The sequence below is a fragment of the Prunus mume genome, linkage group LG6 (genome assembly GCF_029339155.1).
Source record: "Prunus mume cultivar Tortuosa linkage group LG6, ASM2933915v1, whole genome shotgun sequence".
NCBI classification, from domain to species: domain Eukaryota; kingdom Viridiplantae; phylum Streptophyta; class Magnoliopsida; order Rosales; family Rosaceae; genus Prunus; species Prunus mume.
Genome location: NC_142703.1, coordinates 925,656 through 950,571, shown reverse-complemented (window position 1 = coordinate 950,571; position 24,916 = coordinate 925,656). Strand labels below are relative to the sequence as shown.

General features: G+C 42.5%; 1 protein-coding gene and 1 long non-coding RNA gene across 2 annotated transcripts; both read left to right on the top strand.

The window, feature by feature from the left end:
- Positions 1 to 10,159: 10,159 nt before the first annotated feature.
- On the top strand, positions 10,160 to 10,650 carry LOC103336073 (uncharacterized). Its single transcript, XR_016127781.1, has 3 exons — positions 10,160 to 10,223; positions 10,294 to 10,434; positions 10,514 to 10,650. It is a non-coding gene; the product is annotated as an uncharacterized LOC103336073 (long non-coding RNA).
- A 13,198-nt stretch (positions 10,651 to 23,848) lies between these two features.
- Positions 23,849 to 24,394, top strand: LOC103336080 (uncharacterized). The gene has a single exon (XM_008239117.2). It carries the CDS (start codon positions 23,849 to 23,851, stop codon positions 24,392 to 24,394), a length of 546 nt encoding a protein of 181 aa, XP_008237339.2.
- Positions 24,395 to 24,916: the final 522 nt, after the last annotated feature.

Below are 24,916 nucleotides of genomic sequence, written 5' to 3'. Positions count from 1 at the left end.
TAGCGTAATGCTCAAGCTTACGAATTCCTTGACACGTGGTAGGCCCAAATCGAAGTTGAAACGAACACATTTTCTTCAACAGAAGTGCAGTGGCACAATTGTAAATATTTTAAAATTGAATTTTTTTTAAAGGCGTGACATATTCTCTTTCTCTCTCTCTCACACGTGATCTCTCTCTCTTTCTCTCTTCCAGAAGACCATGCACAACGCCTATTAGACTTCCCAGCAACAATCTCCATCGTCCAGCCAAGGTTCCAAGTGATCTTTGTCGGGTTTTGCTCGCCTTTCCTCCTCTTCACGTCTATACCATTTCCAGCCTTGATTCCACGAGATTAGCCTAGAAAATTGTGGGAAACAGAAACTGAAGAAGCCACCATTTCCAGAGATTTTCCAGCTAACTCCGGCCAAGATGTGGGTCTCAAAATGACCACTAGCCTCTCCTTTTTATTTTCATTGTTCAAAACCCCAAACTTTAGCTTCCCATGAACAAAGAATAGTTGATTTAGAGGAGTTTGAATACATAATTTGGTTAATAACTCATGAACCTTTTTATCGAATAAGGTAGAATCAATGAATTCTTTATTGATCACATACACTGTAACATCCCATCCTGAAATTTAATTTAATTTTCAAAATTCAATAGTGAAAGGACGACTTTAGCCTTATGGTTCTTTGGTGGTTTAGGGTTGACTTTTTGCTCGAGGCTAGTTCTGGGTTCCTTAGTGTAATGCTCAAGCTTATGAATTCCTTGACACGTGGTAGGCCCAAATCGAAGTTGAAACAAACACATTTTCTTCAACAGAAGTGTAGTGGCACAATTGCAAATATTTTAAAATTGAATTTTTTTTAAGGCATGACATATTCTCTTTCTCTCTCTCTCACACGTGATCTCTCTCTCTTTCTCTTTTCCAGAAGACCGTGCACAACGCCTATTAGATTTCCCAGCAACAGATCTCCATTGTCCGGCCAAGGTTCCAGGCGATCTTTGTCGGGTTTTGCTCGCCTTTCCTCCTCTTCAAGTCTATACATTTCCAGCCTTGATTCCACGAGATTAGCCTAGAAAATTGTGGGAAACCGAAATTGAAGAAGCCACCATTTCCAGAGATTTTCCAGCTAACTCCGGCCAAGATGTGGGTCCCAAAACGACCACTAGCCTATCCTTTTTATTTCCCATCCCATACCTAGCCCAATTCCATGCTGGATTTTTCAAATCGACGATGGAGGAAAGTTAGGGTTTTCAACGGAAAACCATGAATTGCGACCACTTCCCAGCCAAATTGGAGGTTGGAACAGGTATGAAAGTTGCACCCTTTGTTAGTCTGATTGTGTTGGTATAGGTCTTGAACGGAGTTTCTAGAATTTCTTGTCGCCTTTTTTTTTTTTTAGGAAGTGGATCTTCAACCTGCCCTCTTTGATTGAGTTTTATTACCAAGTAGTTCTTGTCCTTGGCCAATTTCAACCGGTAATCTCTCAAGCCACCCATGCATTATTGGAGGCTTGTAGTGCCTAGTGCGACGCATTGTGGTAGGCCATTAGGTTCAAAAATGCTGGCCATGTCGTCCTGAGTATGACGGTATGCTCGGATATTTGAAATTCTACCGTTTGAGCATTGAATGGATTTTCACCTATTATGTGATAATCGGTCCCATTTCTAGATATGTTATTCCTTGTATCTCTAGGATCGTGTAGAAACTTGTTGATTGAGAATCAGAGTCCCGGATACTCTATATCAACAATTCCAGGGTTAGGCGAATCCATCGTCATCCAATCGTGGATTAGATCCGACTGCTTGATCGAGACCAAACCTTTGGGACTTGTTTAGTACACTTTGTTAGACCTATAGGAACTTTCGGACCAGACACCCTAGTTGCCTTCGAATTTGTCTATGAAATGTCTTTGGACACCCTAGTTGCCTTAGAATTTGTCTACGAGTCTTAGGGAAGCCTAAAACTTGAGGTGCTAGGATTTTCATCTCGGGCTGACCACATGTCCCCTAATTATGCTAAGATTTGCATTCTCATGTTAAGGATATCTCCCTGAGTTCTACTAGGGGAATTGACTGATTATTTGTGTTCTCAGGTTGGCCACGTGTCCTCGAGTTCTACTAGGATGCGACACACATGTGAAATTGGCCGTTCTACATGTGTAGCACTTGGAATTGACAGATTATGTTTGAGGTACATTTATGTGGAGAATAGTACAATACCAAAGTGTGGCATAGTTAACAGGATATTCTTCGCCACACTGCTCATATTATCTGTACAGCGTTTACTAGGATTCCTAGCTACCTGCCCCGAGTTATCTACACAGGTGGTTAGCTAGTTTCTCTTTCCCCTGTTGCCTTCAGATTTAATGATATTTTCCATTATACCCCTGGTGGGTGATTGCAGGACATATGCCTTATGCGGACTTTCCCATGTATGAGTTTCAGGTAAAAGGTTTAGTTAGATATGTGTTGGATGTACAAAGGTAAACTGCATGAACAGTTAGGTCCATAATTTCATGGAATGACATTCAATTATATAACTTGTTGAAATCAAGATAAAGATTGATTCTAGAATTTTATTGTTGGTTTTACTTTGAACACTTATGTATTATCTTAATTGTGTTTCATGGTAGAAAGAACTACGTGTGGCTTGATCCATCAATAAAGATATGTTGGCAACCTGGGCTAATCTAGGTGCAGCAGCAAGTTTAAGATTTGTTTGTTATGTTCAATTATGTCAAGATGATTTTGCTGACTTTCTTATGTTGGTAAATGGAGGCCTAAAGCCCTTTGAAACTTTTGCTATTTGGTGTGTGTGCTTTATACATTGTGCTTGCTGAATGCTTGGGAAATAATTGTGTTTGCCGTGCAGGTAAATTTTTGGGTTTTGAGCCAGTTTCAAGGGAGGCTCCACTGATTTTTCGATAGAAGTGAAGTTCTAAAGTTGTTTTAGAATTAGGGCAAGAAGGGTATTTTAGTAATTTGGGCTGACACATGCCTGGTGTCGGATAGGGAGAGAGTTCATCATGGATTCGAAGGTGGAATTAGGGGCGGTCCTTTCAATTGGTATTAGAGCATAAGGGTAAATTCCTATGGACTTTGGATCTTGTGTGCCTCCTGATTATGGTGAAGTGTTTGACATCCTGTTATGTTGTCATGCCTTCTTGACCTGGCTGACCTGATAGGCTGGTTAAGATTAATGGTTAAGCCTCCCTTGGATCTTTGCTATGTTAGGCTTTATTTGTAACCCTTTCTTATGAATGAAAGTCCACTTTGACCAACCAAAAAAAAAAAAAGACGGTCAACTTAACTGCGGAACCACATTGAAACAAATTTTCATAGTTGGGGTGCCTCATTGTTAAAATTAAAAGCACATAAACTAATATGCCTTAATGTCACAAATACAGAGTAATAAACTGAAACTAACCCTTAGTCAATTCATTGAAAATATGTGAGTTTATGAGTACAACTATTAAAATTTCCAGCCCAAATTAAAAACTTATTTGCAGTTAACGGCATTGGGGAAATGTTTTACCAAATAATGATGATATAGAGAAGAAATGGATGCAAAAATTACTCATATAGTAGAAATGAAAAAAGAGATTATATAGGATTCTCTTAAACTTTTTTTTGGCCAAGTTTTGACACACAATTTTTAATCATAATCCACTTTATTGTTGAAGAAATTATATAGTTTCGGAGGTCGAAAAAAGTATATCCATATGCATAAAATTTTGGAGTCCTCTCAGATACTAGCAGATCTGTTTGGGTTACAAATTTTCCAAGTCGTTTCCACTTAATGCATTTTTCAAAGAAGGTGTGGAAGCTAATTTGGTGCTCCCTGCTAACTCCAAAAATAAAAAACTTTATGCGGCATGCGATTAAAGGTTGCCTCCCCACAAGGGCTCTTCTCTTCCGTAGGCATTTGGGACCTTCCCCTTTGTGTCCGGTCTGTGAAAAAGAGCCGGAAACTATCGAACACATATTGTTATACTGTATCTAGACTTCCAAAGTCTGGTTTGGAAGCTTGCTTTGTTATCGAGTTGATATGCAAAGGCATCACCACCTTTGACGAATGGCTGCTCGGTGCAACTAGTAAGTTAGGTAAGACAAATTCTATTTGGATGTTGGTCCATATCAGTTTTATATGCTAGAGTATATGTGTTTCCCTCTTTTCGGCTGGGGCGGCGGATGGAATAAACTTTTGGTCCTTCTTCTTTTGGATGCGGGGCGTGCCACCACCAAGCCCCGAATTTGGGCTTGAATGAAATGTGAATAGGTGGATGTGTTGCGCTTCTAACTTCTGACCAAATGATTGATTGGCCAAGCAAGGAACCTCCTCTTGGCCTAGATTCTTTCACTTTCTCGGGCTTGAGAATGGTTAGATTTCGTACGGATGTTTTTTGTTATTTTTAGGGTTTTATGTAAAAATAATGCAATTAAACTAAATATGCGTATAAACATAAAAACAAGAATTGAAGTGCGATAAAATAAAAGGTCAAAGCGATAAATAAAGCAAGAATGAAGTGAAAGCGATAAGAACGATAAAATAAAATAAACTTGAAATTAAACATCATTGAAGTGCGATAACAATGAAAATTAAAGTGATAGAAACAAACTTGAATTTAAATGACAAGAAATATAAATCGAAACAAGAATTTAAATGACAAGAAAAATGTAAACTTACACTAGAAATATGAAGAACTCACTACACTAGGTGTTTGAAAAATAAAATTTTAAGTCTAGGAAAAGAAAAGTGCAAGACGAAAGATAAGTTTGTTTGTCTGATGTTGTGTGTGCCTTCATCGAGCAGGGTTTATATAGGGCTCTCGTCAGCCCATGGGCTGGCCATTGAATGGCCAAGGGTCAACTCTTTTAAAACTTCTTTTCTTCTAGGGCCCCTTTAAATCCATAGGATTGCATTGATTGAGATATTCTGATATGCTTGATTCTTCCTTGCTTTGACACTCTTGGAGTTACTATAAAAACTTCCTTGATTTCTTTCCTTGTGAGGCCCTCCGTCACGTACACGTAATCCTTCGAAAATTTGGGCAATAATCGTTGGCTTAAACTTGGGCATCCAACAGCAGGTTCATTTGTTACATGTACTTATATATATATAAAGGCTTAATTATAATTAACTTATAAAACGTACGTTCTTTAAAATTCGAACATCGCTCCTCCCATTATCGCATTTTTGGGCTGCCATCGCCTCCTCCACCCCAAGCGCGACATGGATATCAAAAGAACCAACGTTGTCCTCTACCACCTCACATCTCAACCGCCAACCGTCGTGGATCACAAAAAGCAAGAAATTGGCGGTTTTACCAAAATCTCCATTGCTCGTTCGGGCGATTCCGAGCACCATTTTCTTCGATCCGTATGATTTTTCAACCTCTCGAGTTGTTCTTGCTGCTAGTTGTGTTGGTTAGGAGAAATTTCTGAGTTTTGGAGGGTAAATAAGCGATTTAACACTATTATACATACATAATTAAATATATTATGATATTATATATATATGCAATAATAATATATAATTAAATATATTATGATATTATATATATATGCATAATAATATCATAATGGAGGGCTTAAGCTTGGGCCTCCAGCCGCCACACTTAAAACAATCCACACTTGCATAATTAAATATATTATGATATTATATATACATGCAACATAATATCACAATGGAGGGCTTAAGCATGGGCCTCCAGCCGCCACACTTGAAACAATCCACACTTGCATAATTAAATATATTATGATATTATATATACATGCAATATAATATCACAATGGAGGGCTTAAGCTTGGGCCTCCAGCCGCCATACTTGAAACAATCCAAAGACCTCCACCTGCATATATCTATAATCTATATATATGTATATATATATATATATATAATCAATTATTTTGTCTTGCAAACTTTCCAGCCCAACTTTGGAGACCAGCAAAAGGACCCAGCCGCCAAGATCTTTAAATATTGATTGTCAATTTTCACTAACTTGTCCACTTTCAAGCTCTCAGCCACAGTCGGGCACGGCCCAGCAAATCTGGTCGCAATATTCTAGTCTTAAACAAAAACTTCATTAGCAATCCGAACTAAAGCCCAGCCGCAACTTCCAACGCAGCCTGGCCACGAACACTCCAAGATTTCGGCCGCACCTCCCATTTGAAAATCCAGGCAAGATTTTCCCAAATCTCCTCCAGCTGTCCCGACCGTAACAAACTCCAAGCCCAACCGTATTTTTCAGCTCTTAGCCCCAGTTGCATTCCAACTACAACCCGGCCGCGTTTTCGAAAGCCCAGGAATTCCAAGAACCCGGCTGCCCAGTTCTGCAATTGAGAGGCCCGATCGCATATCCTTGTCTGCCTGGCCAATTTTCGTGCTCTAAGAAATTGCCCAAGTTAGGTGGATTTCTACCACCCCCAAACATTGCCCCCCGAGTTGTTTAGCTTGGAATTGGTGGAGAGGTAAGCAAATCAAAACCCAAGACCTTTCAATTTCTGAAGTTTGAGATTTTTCTTCTTTGCACGTTATTAAATTTTGAATCGGGTAGGAATTTAGGAAGACACCAATTAAATTGGAGTGACTTTTGATCTTCCTATCCGTTAAAAACCCTAGATATTACAAATATCCAAGTGTTCTCTTTCATTTTCACATGAATACTTCCACCATAGCTATAGGCCTTTAGAAGGTTTTTCAAAACCCATATCCTCTTTATCTTCACATTCATCATTTCACACACCAAATCCACCCGAATCAACGTCAAACTTGAAATTTGCAAGTTTTTAGGTATGTTGCACTAACTCTTGGTTGATTTTGGTATGATTTTAATGCATCTATAGCCTGCAAAAGTTTAGACTTGAAACTTTGAATATGTGAATAGTGCCATGATGTTCTTCGTGTTCTTGATTTGAATCTTGTTTGCTTCACTATATTTTTCTTTGATTCAATTTTACTCCATGTTTGTAGGATGGAATCCATTCCAAGTGATAGTGCCCAATTTTTTGAAGATATGAAAGTGGCCATGGACAAAGATTTGGGCAAGCAAGTATTTGCCTATTTTCTCAATGCCTTTCCCAACTCTGCCCAATATATTCTTGACCCATTTTTCTCCGCCTATCCGGAAGAGGTGGCCAAGGTGTGGGTGACACAGCCAAGAAATGGCCTAACTTATTTTTTAGACTTCACATGGACAACCGTTTGGGAGAGCGCCAAGCCATTCAAAGGTTGGCCGACGGGAACCCCCCTCAAAATGGATCCTGCCGCAACTAAAGAGGCCCCATCAAAGAAAGCATCATCCGCCGCCGGGAAACTTGACCACTCAAGCTCGGCGGATGGCAAGTTTGATTGGTATCATTGGTTCAAGGCATTGGAACCAAAATTGAAGGGCCACTGGAAGAAAATTGGCATTTATGATACATTACTCCTATGTGCGAGAAGCCCATTTCCTTGAGACCGATCTCTCATCCTCGCAGCCCTATGCTTTTGGTCTTCCTTCACCAATTGCACGAGGCTTCGTTTTGGGATGATGACGCCCAACTTGCTAGACTTGTTAGCTATCGCCGGCCTTTACTCTCATGGAGATGATTTCTCGGCCGCCAACCTTCCGGAAGTAAAGGTTGGCTTAGATTTTCATAAGTCAAACAAGACCTCCGGGAGTTGGGTGAAGACCTATCTTGGCCATGGTAGAGATCCCACCGACCCTCCTTCCATCAATGGTGTATCCTATACTAAGCATGTGGCTTTTCTTGTGATGTGATTATGCAAGTTCTTGACATGCCCAAAATCCGGCGGGATTACTAAGGAATTCCAAGCCTTGGCGAAGGTACTTGCGGATGGCCATCAAGTGGCCATGGTGTTCTTCGTGTTCTTGATTCGAATCTTGTTTGCTTCACTATATTTTTCTTTGATTCAATTTTACTCCATGTTTGTAGGATGGAATCCATTCCAAGTGATAGTGCCCAATTTTTTGAAGATATGAAAGTGGCCATGGACAAAGATTTGGGTAAGCAAGTATTTGCCTATTTTCTCAAAGCCTTTCCCAACTCCGCCCAATATATTCTTGACCCATTTTTCTCCGCCTATCTGGAAGAGGTGGCCAAGGTGTGGGTGACACAGCCGAGAAATGGCCTAACTTATTTTTCAGACTTCACATGGACAACCGTTTGGGAGAGCGCCAAGCCATTCAAAGGTTGGCCGATGGGAACCCCCCTCAAAACGGATCCCGCCCCATCAAAGAAAGCATCATCCGCTGCCGGGAAACCCGACCACTCAAGCTCGGTGAATGGCAAGTTTGATTGGTATCATTGGTTCAAGGCATTGGAACCAAAATTGAAGGGCCATTGGAAGAAAATTGGCATTTATGATACATTGCTCCTATGTGCGGGAAGCCCATTTCCTTGAGACCGATCTCTCATCCTCGCAACCCTATGCTTTTGGTCTTCCTCCACCAATTGCATGAGGCTTCGTTTTGGGATGATGACGCCCAACTTGCTAGACTTGTTAGCTATCGCCGGCCTTCACCCTCATAGAGATGATTTCTCGGCCGCCAACCTTCCGGAAGCAAAGGTTGGCTTAGATTTTCATAAGTCAAACAAGACCTCCGGGAGTTGGGTGAAGACCTATCTTGGCCATGGTGGAGATCCCACCGACCCTCCTTCCATCAATGGTGTATCCTATACTAAGCCTGTGGCTTTTCTTGTGATGTGGTTGTGCAAGTTATTGACATGCCCAAAATTCGGTGGGATTACTAAGGAATTCCGAGCCTTGGCGGAGGTACTTGCGTATGGCCATTAAGTGGCCATGGGCCCAATCTTTCTTGCCTATCTTTACAGAGGGCTCTGTGAGGTAATCACTAAACCCATGGATTATCATGCTTCTGGCCCGATATGGATTTTTCAATTGTGGCTCCAACTATATTTTCCGGAATTAAGTCCCACCACCGTTTGCCCAAACGATAAAGCACTTTTGGGTCCGCCCTTGCTCAACGCCCCGTGCCGGAAGCATTATGTTGAGGATTGCTTCCGATTTTTCTATGAGTGCGAGGAGAGGACTAGGGTATCATCTCTCTATTTGCCTAGATCACCATTTTCCGGATTATCTAGCCTTGGACCTTTCCTCATATCCTACGTCGGAGACGAAAGAGGAGAGACATAATATGTGGGCAAGCATCCTCATCAGCTGAGATCTTTCATACGACCTAATGGTGAACAAAGGTAGTAACTATCATTGTGGCAGTGAGCTTTATTATCCCGCGGCGGCTACCAGCTTGGTTTTATACAGAGCATCCCGATACCACCCATGGATTCCGTCAACCTGCTTTCCTCTTGGTGGGTGGAATTCAAGGATGCAAAAGAAGTCATCACCCTGACGAATTTCAACCAAAATTGGTGAAATCCTTCAGTATTCCCATTAGAGATCCCCAGTTTGGTGACTGTAATATTTTTATCCATTGGTGGAAAGAAATGTCGGCCGGTTGGTTTTCTCAACAATGCTCAGAGATTGAGGATAGGATCTTCAAGCATTGCCCATGCTCATTGGTCTTTCAACAAGAGAAGGAGAAGAAGAAGGCCCAAGCAAAAGGTAAAATACTTACATATTTTTTCCCTACTTTAATTTTGGCTATCTTTTTCTTTAAAACCCTTCAAATCTCACAGCCAACACCGCTGAGAAGGAAAATCCTCCCGCCAACATTGTTGAGAAAGAGAACTCGGCCAAATCTACAGATGCAAATTCTAGGTGGGGCGAGAAAAGGCCTAATGCCCCCATCCAAGGTAAGCTATCATCCATGATTATTTTTGCCCCTTTAAATATTTGCACTTCCAACTTTATGGATTCTTGATGGGCACATCTAAAAGCTTAAGCTTCCAACTTTTCAGGAGACACCCCCGCCGAAAATATTGTGCCCTTACAAACATTCCTCCGGCCCAGAAAAGTTCTGCGGAACCTCTCACCTCAAGGTTTGGCAGTGCATTTTTTTTTTAAACAACTAAAATAAACTTGTTGTAGGTTCCCCAAGGCCGGCGGAGCATCCTTCGTCTTCTCATTCTGGGGCCGTGCAATCGCCACTACTTCGTCCGCCGTTTCGGTAAGCTTATATCTCTACATTCTTTCATTCATTTAATTTTGAAGGGCAAAAACTCGCCCTTATGCCCAAAAATGTAGGAAACTCAACCTTCCACACTTGAGAAGGGAATTGGGGCGCAAGCCATGACTTCGGTGTGCGAGGATGAAGTAAACTTATCTCCTTAGCCGTTTAAATTTTCTTTTACTTCTTTTATGCTTACTATATTTTTAAACTTAGTTGGCCGAGATCAATACCACGGGGCACTCGGAGGATGTTTCCATGGGGTCACACGAGACTATTCCCATGCCCGATGATCATGCCCATGAGCACATGGCCGAGCTGACCGAGGAAGACTTCCCACACGTTCCGAACTCTCAGGTTCATTGAAATTTCATATTTTTAAAATTTCCTTTACACTTGCCCCCAATTTCTTATTTTTGATGTTTGAACATGTTAGCGGGCCATTTTTGGCCCCGAACTTTCTTCGGCCAACACCACTGCCATTAAGGCTGAATTTCAGCCCATTTTGCCATAGGCTCAGACCCTCCCTTGACTCGCCCACTTGAGGCCCCCCAAAGTGGCCCAACTTTTCAGGTGATCTTACTCTTCCTTATTGTTTTTCAAAGCTTTATGTTTGTTAGAGAGCTCACATCCTCCTTTTTTAGGCGGATGTGGTGGAGTCTACTACCATTACAGTCAACCATGCAATCATCACCAATAGTGCACCTTCACTATTCCTACCGACGGAAGTGCACCACCTGTGCCCGTCCTTATGTTGACCTTGGGAGCTCCTACCTTGGTGGTCGACGCTATTCCGTCCGAACTCCAACTTGCAGTACGCCCCGAACTTTCTTGTTTATTTCAAATAAATGGGCCATTATTGTAATCCTTATACCCCTTTGCTAGATTGGCGAGTCCTCATCCTTTGTTCCCGTCGAGATTACCATGAATCCGTCAGCGGAGAATGGGAGGAGCTTGGCCATCGTCCCTCATGAAGAGGCCCCTATACCATCCCCTGATCAGGTATGAAACAAGAAATATATACATATACACATATGTAATTTATTTTCCCTACTTGAAATATAATGGCCATTTTTCTTGCAGTCCTCTGATGATCTTTTTGACTTCCTAGATCAGTGGGATGCATCTATATTCTCCGCGGAGGCTTACACTCGCCTTGCCACTTCTTCCACATCGACCGGGGCTCTACCAGATTTGGGGTTGAGGCCCTACTTCGGTCATACAGAAATGGAGATCTCATGTCCTTGGAGGACAAAAATGAGAAAACCAAGCTTAAGGCTGCCATTGAGACTTTGGCGAATTCTTGCTTCTTCCCTGATCCACGCTCGGCGACTATGATCACTTATCTTTTTGGTCGGTGAAGAGGTTTGCCCCCCGCCGCCGTCCTTTTCTGGAGGAGCAAAGGATGGCCCAAGACCTGGAGTAGCGGATTACCTCATGTAGTGCCACCATGAGAAGGGAGATCGAGATTGCCCGCCAGATGCAATAGGAGGCTGCGGATATCGATGAGTAGGTGAGGCAACTTCAAGAGAGGAACGCTGGCATTGTTGCCAAAGTCTCCGAGATTGTTCAGAGCAATAAGCCTCTCGAGGCTCAACTTCGACACGATGCAGCAGCGGTGAGAGAGTATCGAGAGAGGAAGTTGATGATTCAGTCTACCTTGTTTGCCAGAGATACCGTGATGGAAAGCTTTAGGATTGCCCTCCGTACCCTTTTCCCTGATGCTTAGGTTTATACTTGGCCATTGGTTGGCCCATTTTGTACTCAGCTAGTTTCTTTTTATTTGGTCACCATATGTGACAAAACTAGCTTAGTTTCTAAACCTTTGGTGGATACTTAGGTCATTACTTTGCCCCATTTTGTAGTAGACGTTTGCCCACCTATGTATATATGATATCTTTTGGAAGAGATCCTTTTATGATGCCCACTCTTCCAATAAAAATCATTATTTTATTATGACATATTTCTTTGTGGCGGATTATCTCTCCACCATTTCCCAAACCGTTGGGTAATATTTTTTCCAAAAATCGACTATTAATCGGCGCATCATGGACCCTACCATTTTGGTCACTTAACTTGTACGCCCCATTCCCTAACACTTGGTGAACGAGAAATGGGCCTTCCCAAGTTGGAGACCACTTGCCGAATTTTGGATCCTTTGATCCCACCAGAAGAATGGCCTTCCATAGTAGATCTCCGACCCCAAAACTCTTGGCTTTGGTTCTCTTGTCGTATGCTCGAGCCACGGCCTCTTTTTGGGCCTTCAATCCATCTAAAGCGCCCAATCTGACCTCGTCAAGGTCGTCTAATTCTTGTGTCATAGCTTGCTCATATTCGTCCTTACTCCATTCGCCATGGCGAACTACCCTTAAGGACTTAACCGAAATCTCAAGCGGCAAGACGACATCATGGCCATAAGTGAGGGCGAATGGCGTTGTTCGCGTGGAAGACCTCTTCGAGGTTCTATATGCCCATAGAGAATTGGAGAGAAGCGAGTGCCATTCCTTGGGATTTTTATCGATCATTTTTTCCAAAATCCCTTTTATCACATTATTACTAGCCTCTGCTTGGCTATTTGATTAGGGATTGTATGGGGTGGATTGAACCATCCTAATTCCCCAATTCCTCACGGCGGCTTGAATAGCCTCGCCCATGAAAGATGTTTCTCGGTCAGTCATGATGGACTTGGGCAAGCCAAATCGGTGGATGATATTCTTCTCAATGAATTCTATCACCTCGACCTTGGTGACTTGCTTGATTGGGACATCCTCCACCCACTTTGTGAAAAAATCGGTGGCCACCAATATGTACTTATGGCCCTTGGATGACTTTGGATACATTTGGCCAATCACATTCACTGCCCAACCTTTGAAAGGCTAAGCCTTGATAATGGGATTCATTGGTCCGGCCGGGACATGTTGAATTGGCCTATGTTTTTGACAATCTTTGCAACCCTTGGCATATTCAATGCAATCTTTGAGGATGGTTGGCCAATAATAGTTGTGCCTCCTTGAAAGCCACCTCATCTTGATGCCAGCTTGATTGGCACCGCATATCCCTTCGTGGACCTCAATCATTGCCACGAGTTGTTCCTTTTGCCCAAACATTTCATGAGCAAGTCATCAGAACCTATTGGGAACAATACTTCATCTCTTATCACATAATATTGGGCCCTCCGCCGAACTTGTTGGCTATGTGACCCATTTGGATTTTTCAAATATTGCACGATGTCGTGCCTCCAATCCTCTGGTGCTATTGTTAACACCATTACTTCCGCTGGGATCGCTCTTTCAAAGACGGAGGGGAGAGATCGTTTCTCAACTTTAAAAAGCTCATCAGAGAGCCCTTTGGAGATTTCCACTTCGGATGCTACTTCGGCCATGGCGTTGGCATGAGTGTTACATTCTCTTGGTGGGTGGGTGAAACTCACATCATCAAAATCTTCCATCAATTGGTTGGCCAAAGCATGATATCCGAGTAAAGCTTGGCTAGTTACCTTGTAGCCACCAGACAATTGTTTTAAGACCAACATAGAATCTCTCTTAACTGACACGCTCTTTAACCCAAGCTCTTTCAAAATTTCCAACCCCATGATCAAGGCCTCGTATTCGGCCTGATTGTTGGTACAATCAAAGTCTAATTGAAATGAATAACGAGTTCGGAATCCTTTGGGCGATTCAATGATGACACCTGCCCCGCCCATGTTAGATGTTCGAGACCCGTCAAATTAAAGGAGCCATGAAAATAAACTCAATGTGCCCACCTGGAGGAAATCCATCTCCTCTATTTCAACACAAGGGTGGGCGGCCAAGAAATCAGACAAAGCTTGCCCTTTAACGGCCTGTTGGGGCACATATCGGAAGGTGAATTCCGCTAATGCCATTGTCCATTTTCCTATCCGCCCTCTAATGATTGGGCGAGTGAGCATGTATTTTATCAAATCAGTCTTGGCGATTATATGCACCACGAAGGGCAACATGTAATGCCTTAACTTTGTTGCAGTAAAGTACAGGGCTAAGCAAAGTTTCTCCACCGGAGAATATTTCCTCTCGGTGGCCTTTAGAATTCGGCTGAGGTAGCATACCACTTGCTCTTTCTTCTCATCATTGTCTTGGGCTAGAAGACTTCCGATGGAAATCTCCGCGGCCGACATATATAATTTCAAGGGTTGGCCTCGCTTTGGTGGAATGAGCACCGGAGGCTTTGATAGGCTTTTTAGTACCTGCGCAAACAGGGTTAAAACTCCTACAAAGCTTGCAAGAATGACAAGGTTATTGTAGTATAAATGATTCTCGCAAGGTCGTTCTCCGCAGGGATTATTAAATAACTCGTAGCAACGAAATTCTAATTAATTATTGCAAAAGAGAAAGTTGAGATGTTTGATTTAAAGACCTTAAATTAAAAGGAATTTAACTAATAAAAATAAGGCAATATGCAAAATTAAAGCTAAGAGCAAGAGAAACAGTTGTGTTTTTAAAAATCAAATTAAGAAAGCATTAGGGATCCGCCGTCACCTTAACAATTCTATATAGTTCTCCCAATTACTTATGACCTATACATGCATATTTCGAAGGTTAGGTACTCCTAATATATGCCTACTTGGAACCCCAACATAGAGTGTATATCACACATGCAATCCGTCTATGGTATTCAGATCAAATCTAAACATACATGACTCATTAAGTTCTGTGAAACCTTTTGAAAAAACCATGCAACCCTTAAGACGTAGTATTCATCCTAAGAGAACTTGCACATATTAATCACAAGAAGCCTTCGTCAATTTCAGGGACCGACCTCCGACCAAAACTGCATCAAATTACTTTTCTAAACATCCTAATGGTGATCAAGCATCAAGACACTTAGATAGTTTAACCCAGTGATGAATAATTCGAAAACCTGCATGCATATAATCATAAGCAAATTGGACAGAAACTACATATTCTTGCTAAGGCTCGTGGCCTCACCCTAGCAAAAGAGAGTTAGTTACGCATGTTCACAATAAAAATAATCAAGTTCTTCATTAAAATAACAAAGATCGAAAACACCTTGAAGTAGAAGTTCTTCCAAAATCCTAGCAAAAGTCGCGTTCAAAAGCCAAAAGAGAAGTCCAAAATTTTTTGTGAAAAATAACTTAAATACCTCCTAAAACCTAGCTGCCCCAATCCCCACAAGGAAACTAGGTTAAAATAAAATAATACTAGGATATAAAATCCAAATTGGATTAGGAGAATCTGCCCACAATCTGCCCAGCCACGTTTTGGCCTCAAATCTCCTCCAAATCCAGCCCAAGATAGCTTGTTTTAAAGATAAAAACGTTCTGAACACTTCTCCAGAAGGCCACGAATCTGAGGTCATCTTGGGCTCCAAAACATAATAAAAGCCCCAATCGTCACTATTCCAGCACCGCGCACTGCTCCTTTATTTTATCGCCAGAAAATAACCGCTTGGTAGAAATGTCTTAAATTTTGATACGATCAAGCCAAGTGACTCACGAACTTCCTCCAACTGGAATTACTCCAAAATTCGTCCATTTGATTATGTTTTGCTCCAGAGGGAGTCGAAAGTCCTATATTGGAAATCTAATTCAAAATATCAAAATTTTTCCAAAATATTAACCAAAATATATTAAGAATGGGGTTAAATATATAATATAAAATATGCGCATCATGCTTGGCCAAATATTTCTTAATTGTGTCGAATGCCTTTTGGTGAGTCTCTTCCCACCGAAATTTCTCTTCATCTTTGAGTTTCAGCAAAGATGAGAAGGGCTCAACTTTCCCCCCAGAGTTTGCTATGAACCTTCGAAGAAAGTTAATTTGGCCCAATAAACTTTGCACACCTTTCTTGTTTTTTGGAGGGGGGCGTCAATGATAGCCTTCGCCTTATTTTTATCAATCTCAATCCCCTTTGGTGCACCAAGAATCCTAAGAAATTTCCAGCGGATACACCAAAAGCACACTTTTTTGGGTTCATCTTTAATTGATGCCGCCGCATTCTCTTGAAAGCCGACCGAAGGTCATCTAAGTGACCTAGTCTAGACTCTGATTCTATGACCACATCATCGATATACACTTCCAAATTTCGACCGATCATGTCATGGAAAATGGCATTCATTGCCCGTTGATATGTGGCCCCGACATTTTTCAAGCCGAAGGGCATCTCCACATACTCAAAGATTCCAATGGATCTGGGGCACCTGAAAGCCGTCTTGTGGACATCCTCCTTGGCTATAAAAATTAGGTTATAGCCGGAGTACCCATCCATAAATGATAAAATTTCGTACTTGGCCGCCCCATTGACTAAGAGGTCGGCCATGGGCATGGGATATTCATCTTTGGGAGTTGCAAGATTAAGATTATGAAAATCAACACATATTCTTATTGCTCCCTTTTTTTCTTTACAGGTACAATATTTGAAAGCCATTCTATATATCTAGCTAGCCTAATAAATTTGGCTTTCACAAGCCTTACAATTTCTTCATTAACCTATAACTCTACTTCTGCCGACATTCAGCGGCGCTAAAGGGCTTGAAATCTTCCACCGTTGGTAGGCGATGCTCGATCAAGTCGCGACTCAATCCGAGCATCTTGGTGCAATCCCAAGCGAAGCAATCCTTGAACTCTCTCAAAAGCTCTTCCATCTTGGCCCAAAGGCCCGAAGTTCTGGCTCCATTAGACCACTTATGTAGATTGGTCGATGGTTGTCTTCCGTCCCCAAGTTGATTTCTAACAAAGGGTCTTGGACTTCTGCATTCGAATCATCCATCTCTCTTGGCTCGAACTTTACTTCCTCGAGCTCGAGTGCATCATCTTCCAGACCTTCATGATGAAATTTCACCAAGTTGGCGATGGATTCATGCTTGGCGACTGTTTCGGCCCAAAAACCATATAGCCGTCTCAAAGTGTCTTCCACCGCGGCCTTCTTCTTTTCCTCTATGTTTGTATCACTCATTAAGGGAGAAAAAATCAGCTATAGTGGTGCGTTCCTCATCTACTTGGGCATCATGTGCCCCCAAGTCTATCAGCTTTTGGGCTGACACTCCCGTAGGTCGGCCGTTCCTATCTGACCTTGTAAAATAAAGGGACCCAATGTCATCCTCATAAAACTTTAGCTCCACTGCATTGGCGGAAACCATGATGGGTCGTGCATCGGCCTGAACAATCTCTACACTTCCGTCCTCGTGCCAAAATTGTAAAAATTGATGAAGTGAAGAGGGCACATGCTTCCATGGATCCAATCTCAGCCCAACAAAGCATTAAAATGGGTCGTTGTCTCCACTACAAAGAAGGCAGTCATTCTAACTTTTTGCATCATTCTAACTTGGAGTAGGATAATCCCCTTTGAAGTCGTGGTGTGTCCCACGAACCCACTGACCATTGTCTCGGTCGGAATTAACTTATCTAAGCCTTTCTTTAACTTCCTCATGATTGAGGCTGGTAGGATATTGACCGTGGCCCCTGTATCCACAAGGACTTTGCTCACCAGAACTCCATCAAAATGAGCTCCCACATACAAGGGCTTAAGGTGGGAGGACTTTTCTTGGTGGGCATCTCATAACACACATTCTCAAGCAATTTCTCCTCCTTTTTGGGCACCATGATGCAAGGTTGGGCATTCCCTTCCTTTGGAACTTCTTGGGCCACCTTAATTTCTTTGGCCCCTTCCATTTGGACCATGGACTCAACCTCATCGAACACATCTCCGTCCATATAATTAGGTTGATCTAGCCGAGCTTCGAAAAATAGTGGGAGTGTAACAACCATGGCATTTACCTCGTCAAAATCTCCAAACTTCACTTTAACCTTGCCCACTTTTAGTTCATTCTCAAACTTGGCCATCTCTTCATTGCGTTCTTTCTCTAAGTGCTTCATGGCTACCTCCGACAAATCCTCTAAGTACTCGTCATCAACATACTCCTCATCATCCCTGTAGAGCTCTTCATCTTCGGCCGCCGAACCTGCGAGATTTTCCAATGGCTCTTTAGCTTCTTCCTCGACCGTATGCTCGACCTCTTTTTCTAGCACATTGGTTTCGGCGTCGACCATGACTTGGTCTTCTTCCACCCTAGGCTCGCTTAATATTTTATGGGGCTCTTCCTCAGCTTCTTGGACCATGTTTTGGCCATTTTCCTCTTTGTTCTCAACCTTGGTGGGCTGAGCCACTTTGGTCACGGTCGGGGCCTTGGCGGCCGGATGCTTGACTTTTGGTGGAGCCGCCCTTGCCTTTTGAACCTTAAGAGGTTTATCTCCTCTCTTCTTGGTAGGCTCACTAACTTCCACTTTAGAGTTGTTTGCCTCAAAAGCCCCAGTCAAATGGGCCTCCAACTCCAATATTGGCTCTTCCGGGGCCGTTACCACGACTCGGCCATTCACCCATTCTCAATGTATTTTCATATCTTCGGCCTCGACTGCCTCCAAGGAAGCCACAGCATCGGCCTTGGCCAACTCTAACTCCTCCAATCGAAGCTTCTCTCGAAGCTCGACTAATCGGTCAAGTTGAGCTTGCTTTTTGTCCGCCCATTCAAATTTGCCTTGCAAGTGGTGGCATATTGCCTTTAAGCCCTTCTCGTTTGAGTCTTGCTCAGAGGTACCGGCGGGAGCTTTGGGCCTCTGCTTCTATACCATTGGCCCGCCTTTGTGTTTGGCACCTTGAAAGTAGAGACACCACTACTGTCCGCGGGGCGAGGTCTTGACACATAGGCCACATCTCAGCTTTTGCCTTCTCCCACTGAAATCCACATGCTTAAGTTTTGGCTTGAGTCTGGCGCATCAATGTCTTCATACCTTAGAGGGGCATGTTGATTTCTCCTCTTCGGTTGATATCTTGGCCTCTCATACCTATCTTGGTACTCATGCAATGGCCGTTTGTTCGGCCTCACTTCCATTCCACCCCTTGGGCTATGTGGGCCGTAATTCTTGGCCGGACATGTTATCATATTCCTTTCAAAACTCCTAGATCTGCCCACTTGGACTTGATCCTTGGTTTGCTCCTTAATCAGCCTCATGGTGGGTTCCTTGGTTGGCTCTTTGGGCTTTGGCGGAACCACTTCGAGAGTCACCTCACATTGGCACCGATTGCATAGCACAATGGCCTTTGGAGGTTCTTCCTTGGTCGAAACTTTTGTCTCGAGACCCTTGGCCACCTCCGGATACATTTTGGCCTTGCCCTTTACCTTAGGATCTGCCGGAATCTCCCTTGCCCTTCTTTTTGCTGCGGCACTTGCAGAGCCACCCAAGTCCAACCTTGGCCTAGGTTGGTCTGGCCTTGGGAAGTTAGTGTTCACCATGTTGACTTGAGCATTTGGGAAAGGGTTTTGGTCGACGCCCATCGTAGCTTTCTCCGGAAATTTCAAGATCTTCTGATCAATGAGATCCTGCACGGCACTCCGAAAAACCAAACAATTGTTAGTCGTATGAGACCACACATTGTGAAACTTGCAATAAGTTTTATTTCTAAGTTCATTAGCCGACGGAATATCATGATCATTAGACAATTTTATGATATTTTCTTTCAAACGTTGGTCGAAAATTTGTTCAGCTTTAGAAATATTAAACATGTAGGACTTTGTCACGACCGCCTTTTGGGAGGTTCCACTAAACTTGGACATTTGGGCCGTGGTTGGCCTTTGATCCTTAGAGGCTTTAAACAAAGCTTTGCACACATATGGCCACACATATGGCCCTTTGGCCATAATCTCGGCCAAATTTACCCCGGCTGACTCTTCTTCCTCTTCTAGGTAAACCTCATCACCTCTTTCTTCTGAGTCTATATCTTCAATGTCCAACGCGTGGACCGCCGTAGTCCAAGACCCAGAAGGTTTGGTTGAATCCCTATAAAATGTCGGTCCGAGGTGCCGGCCGCCCCTTTTGTTGCTCCTCCTTTAGAAGGGCTTCATATCGGTCCACTCAAAGTAGGAGATCATAAATGTCGCGGAACTTAATTCCTTCGAATTTCTTTCGGAGGTCAAGCAACAAACCTCATTGGGCCAATTTTGCAAACTCGTGCCTTGACATATTGACCGTGCACCTAGCCTTTGCTTCTCTAAATTGCCCCAAATATTCTTGGACCGACTCACTTGGCTTCTGGCTTATCTTCACCAAGTCGGCCATTGAGACTTTCGGCTCCGGTCGATAGAATTGCACGTGGAAGACTTGCTCCATAACTTGTCAATTTGGGATGGAGTTTTGTGGAAGCTTAACATACCATGAGAAAGCTGCCCCGTAAGAGCGAGTCCAGTAGACCCAAAGGGAAAGGGCCTGGCGAGCCCGACATGGCTCGGCGCAAGAGAAGCGACCGGTTCGTGGTGGGTCCCACCAGCCAGCAAGCCAAGGGCAACTTCTACTGGCTGAAGCCCAAGTTTTGTGACGTCGGCATCACGACGTCGCCAATAAAGCATATTTTTCTGTTGGCGTGAATTACACGCGCCAATGGTAAAAATTTGATTCATGTGACGTCGCGAATCCAGCGGTAAAGTGCCACGTGTCGCGACAGGGCCCGATCTTTTTCCGTAATCAGACGGTCCTTGTTTTTGGCTAAAAAAATTTGAAAAATTTCTGAAAAATTCTGAATTCTTTTTTAAAAAATACCAAAAAATTATGTATTTTTTCCCTATAAATACCTAACAATTTTATTCACTTTCTACACCAAATCTTCATAAAAACTCATCTCCTTCCAATATTTTTCACTTTCCACACCAAATTTATACTACAAAATTTCATTTGTGCAAAAATACAAATGTCATCTTCCATCGAAGCCGGAGGGTCGTGGACAAATGTTTGAATAGGTCAAAATCTTGGCAATGAGGTAAAAAAAAAAAATTCCGTTTTATTCGATTTAATGTCTTTATATATATATATATATATTTCTTGCATTTCCAATTTCTTTTTTTTAATAGATTAGTCAAGGCAAAACGAAGAAGAGAAAAACCATTACACATGGCTCCTAAAGTGAACAATGCCCGCAGTCAATTCCAGTGGTGCGTTCCGTGTCAAAAATAATGGCACTATTACGTCCTCCGAAGGAAAATACTCCCCCACATCGTGATCCGGTGGAACCGCCTCCGCCAATGATGGAGTTGTCCTTGTATTCCATTGTGTCGGACTATGAGGACCAAGAATATTTCAATTGTATGATGAGTGAGTAGGTATTTCAATTGTATGATGAGTGAGATGTGAATTTTATAATAAATATGGACACGTGGCAACCGAAAATTTTATCCGAAAATTTTATTTGAAAATTTTATCAGAAAAATGTTATCTTAAATTTTAAGTGAAAATTTTATAATAAATAGTGACACATGACAACCGAAAATATAATCTAAAAAACTTATCAAAATTAATGATTTAAAGTATAAAAAAATAGGAAATAAAGTACAATGAATGGTAATTGCCTTAGACTTGCCCTAGACTTTGCCCTCATGGGTGGAACCACAAATGCAAAGGCTGACACTATTCACGTGAATAGTGGCAGCCCTTGCTTGCCCTTGCCTTAGACTTAGTCCTTGTGGGTGGAGATGCTCTAAGGATACTTGGAAATAGCCTTAGTTTCAAGGCCTCGCGGTGCCCAATCACCGCACACTAGGCCGTGAATCGGCCAATGTGTTCAACGGTCGATTGGAGTCCGTCTCCTGAAAACAGTGCAAAATCCGGAACCTTGAAACCCCTCAGAAATTCCTCTTGGTCAAAATGCTCCGGATATGGCCTTTGGTAGACTGACCTACCAATCCTCCTAGCATGGGGCACCATATCTTGAATCATTTGTTCGACCGCCCCTCGATTGATTGCTTGATTCCCTAGCAATTGGTTGTTAGCATTCCCGCCGGGATTATTCCAACTACCGACTCTAGCGAATTGGTTGATATGAGGCCCAGCAAAATTGGCTCCAGCCCTTTGGTAAGCTTGTGAGCGGAATTGATTATATGGCGGAAAAACTTGGAATTGGTTGACCACCGCATACGGATTGTTGCCCATCGGTCGAACATTAATCACTGGGGCTGGGTTGCCCCTAGTTGGTGGATTAGGTTGGGGTGGATTTACTCCAAAACCATTTGGTTGGGCCTCCATCTGAGGCCCGGCCGCTGGTACTCCATTGGGAGCCCATTGGTTCCCATTTTGGCCATTTTGTTGGCCTAACCATCGATCAAACCTCTCATTGATTTGAGCATTTTGAGTGGCCATCGTCTGTGCCATTGTCTCCATGACAAGCATGAGTTGTTGGAGTTCCAATGAAGTGGCCGGATTCGGCCTCAAGACTGGTCCCCCAGCAACTTCCGTAACATCCTCAACTAACACTGGGTCGTGGCCAACGGCCACGCCATTTTGCTCTTGTTGAGTGGTCGGAACATTTTGTGGCTGAGTACTCGTAGGGAGTGGACCAGCCATGCTTGTCTCTGATTCAGATCGAAGTCTAGATTCTTCAAATTCTTGATCTCTTCTAGGATTCCTCCTAGTGTTTACGACCATACAAAACCTAAAACTCCCACCAGGCGTGCCAAATTATGTTTCCCTCTTTTCGGCCAGAGCAGCCAACGGAAGGAACTTCTGGTCCTTCTTCTTTTGGATGCCAGCGTGCCACCACAAAGCCCCGAATTTGGGCTTGAATGGAATGTGAATAGGTGGATATGTTGCGCTTCTAACTTCTGACCAAACGATTGATCGGCCAAGCAAGGAACCTCCTCTTGGCCTAGATTCTTTCACTTTCTCGGGCTCGACAATGGTTAGGTTTCGTACAGATGTTTTTTGTGATTTTTAAGGTTTTATGTAAAAATAATGCAATTAAACTAAATATGCGTATAAACGTAAAGAAAAGAATTGAAGTGTGATAAAATAAATCAAAGCGATAAATAAAGCAAGAATGAAGTGAAAGCGATAAGAACGATAAATTAAAATAAACTTGAAATTAAACTAAATTGAAGTGCGATAACAATGAAAATTAAAGTAATACAAACAAACTTGAATTTAAATGACAAGAAATATAAATTGAAACAAGAATTTAAATGACAAGAAAAATGTAAACTTACACTAGAAATATGAAGAACTTACTACACTAGGGGCTTGAAAAATAAAATCTTTAGTCTAGGAAAAAAAAGTGTGAGACGAAAGATAAGTTTGTTTGTCTGATGTTGTGTGTTTGATACCTTCATCGAGCAGAGTTTATATAGGGCTCTCGTTCGCCCATGGGCTGGCCATTGAATGGCCAAGGGTCACTAACTTGTCCACTTCCAAGCTCTCAGCCATCGGGCACGGCCCAGCAAATTTGGCCGCAATATTCTAGTCTTAAAAAAAAAAATTCATTCGCTCCCTCTTGTAGCTCCCAATCACAACACTTAACTGTGACCTTTGCCTCATTCGAACTAAAGCCCAGCCGCAACTTCCAACCCAACCTGGCCACGAACACTCCAAAATTTCGGCCGCACCTCCCATTTGAAAATCTGGGCGAGATTTTCCCAAATCTCCTGCAGCTGTCCCAACCGTAACAAACTCCAAGCCCGACCATATTTTTCAGCTCCTAGCCGGTCGCATTCCAACTACAACCCCACCGCGTTTTAAAGCCCAGAATTCCAAAACCCGTGGCCCGATTCTGCAATTGAGAGGCCCAACCGCATATCCTTGTCTGCCCGGCCAATTTTCGTGCTCTCATAAATTACCCAAGTTAGGTGGATTTCTACCACCCCCAAACAATATGGAAAAGCATATGTGCGTTTGTTTTTGAAGGAAAAAGTGTTTGCCCAAAACAAACGATTGATTGGGGTAAATGTCTAGCTTTAGAGTTAATGGAGGTTGCTGATCTTAATGGTCATGGTGCAAAGGAACCTACTTTGCAGGTGGTTGATACAATCCAAAGATGGCTCCGTCCCCCCCAAGCAACTTTTAAACTAAATGTGGATGCGACCTGGGGCAAGAAGACTTTAATTGCTGGTTTAGGGGCTGTCATTCGTGATGAGCATGGTAATTTCATAAGGGGAGCTGGAAAGGTTAGGTTGCCCTCTTCTCCTATTGAAGCTGAAGCCCATGCAGCCTTATATGGTCTGATGGTGGCCTCAGATTTGGGTAATGTTCATCTAGAGTGTGAGTCTGATTCAAAGGAGCTGATACAAAGCGTTAAAGGAAATATTCAGAAAGGTAGATGGACCATCTACCCAACTCTTGCTGCTTTAAAGGAGAAGTGTAGAATTTTTGGCTCTTGCTCCTGGAAGTGGATCCCAAGGAAAGCAAACAAAGCAACAGATGCTGCAGCTGTTGAAGCAAAGAGGAAGATGTGCGATGAGGTTAGTGCCGGTCCTGAATTTTTCAAGGCCCAAGGCAAAAGTAAAAATTAGGCCTCTATAAATATATTTAAACTTAATGGTAAAATTAGGCCCCAATTTTAATGCTTCAAAGAATAAACAAAGAACAACATAACCTGGAATTTGAGAAATCCCCTTCCACGGAAACAAACTTGATATTTTCAAATTTACTATCAATTAAAGCTTAAAAGAATTCCTGCAAAGAGAATGTGTAATTGCATGAGTTCACAAATCTTCAAACAAACCACAAAAAAAAAAACAAAAAACAAAAAAAAAAAAAAAAAAATCATATTTCCCTTTTCAATTGATATCAAATCATAAAAAATTACCTTCAATTGATTTCTAGAAGAACCAATTTTGCACTGAATAAAAGCCCACACTTTGGATTTTGGAATCTCCCCAATCTACCAACAGAAATAATTTTAACCTGTAACTAAAAGAAGAGGATTCATAAGGACCAACTTAGATGGAGGCTTAGGATTTTGGATTCACAAATCACAAGGGCCAGCTTAGATGAGGCTTAGGAGAGGATTCAAAACTCTGTAGAAGAAGAGA

What these genes read in the sequence shown, in the direction of transcription:
- LOC103336080 (XM_008239117.2), top strand. Translation starts at nt 23,849, where the DNA reads ATGGAGGTTGCTGATCTTAATGGTCATGGTGCAAAGGAACCTACTTTG.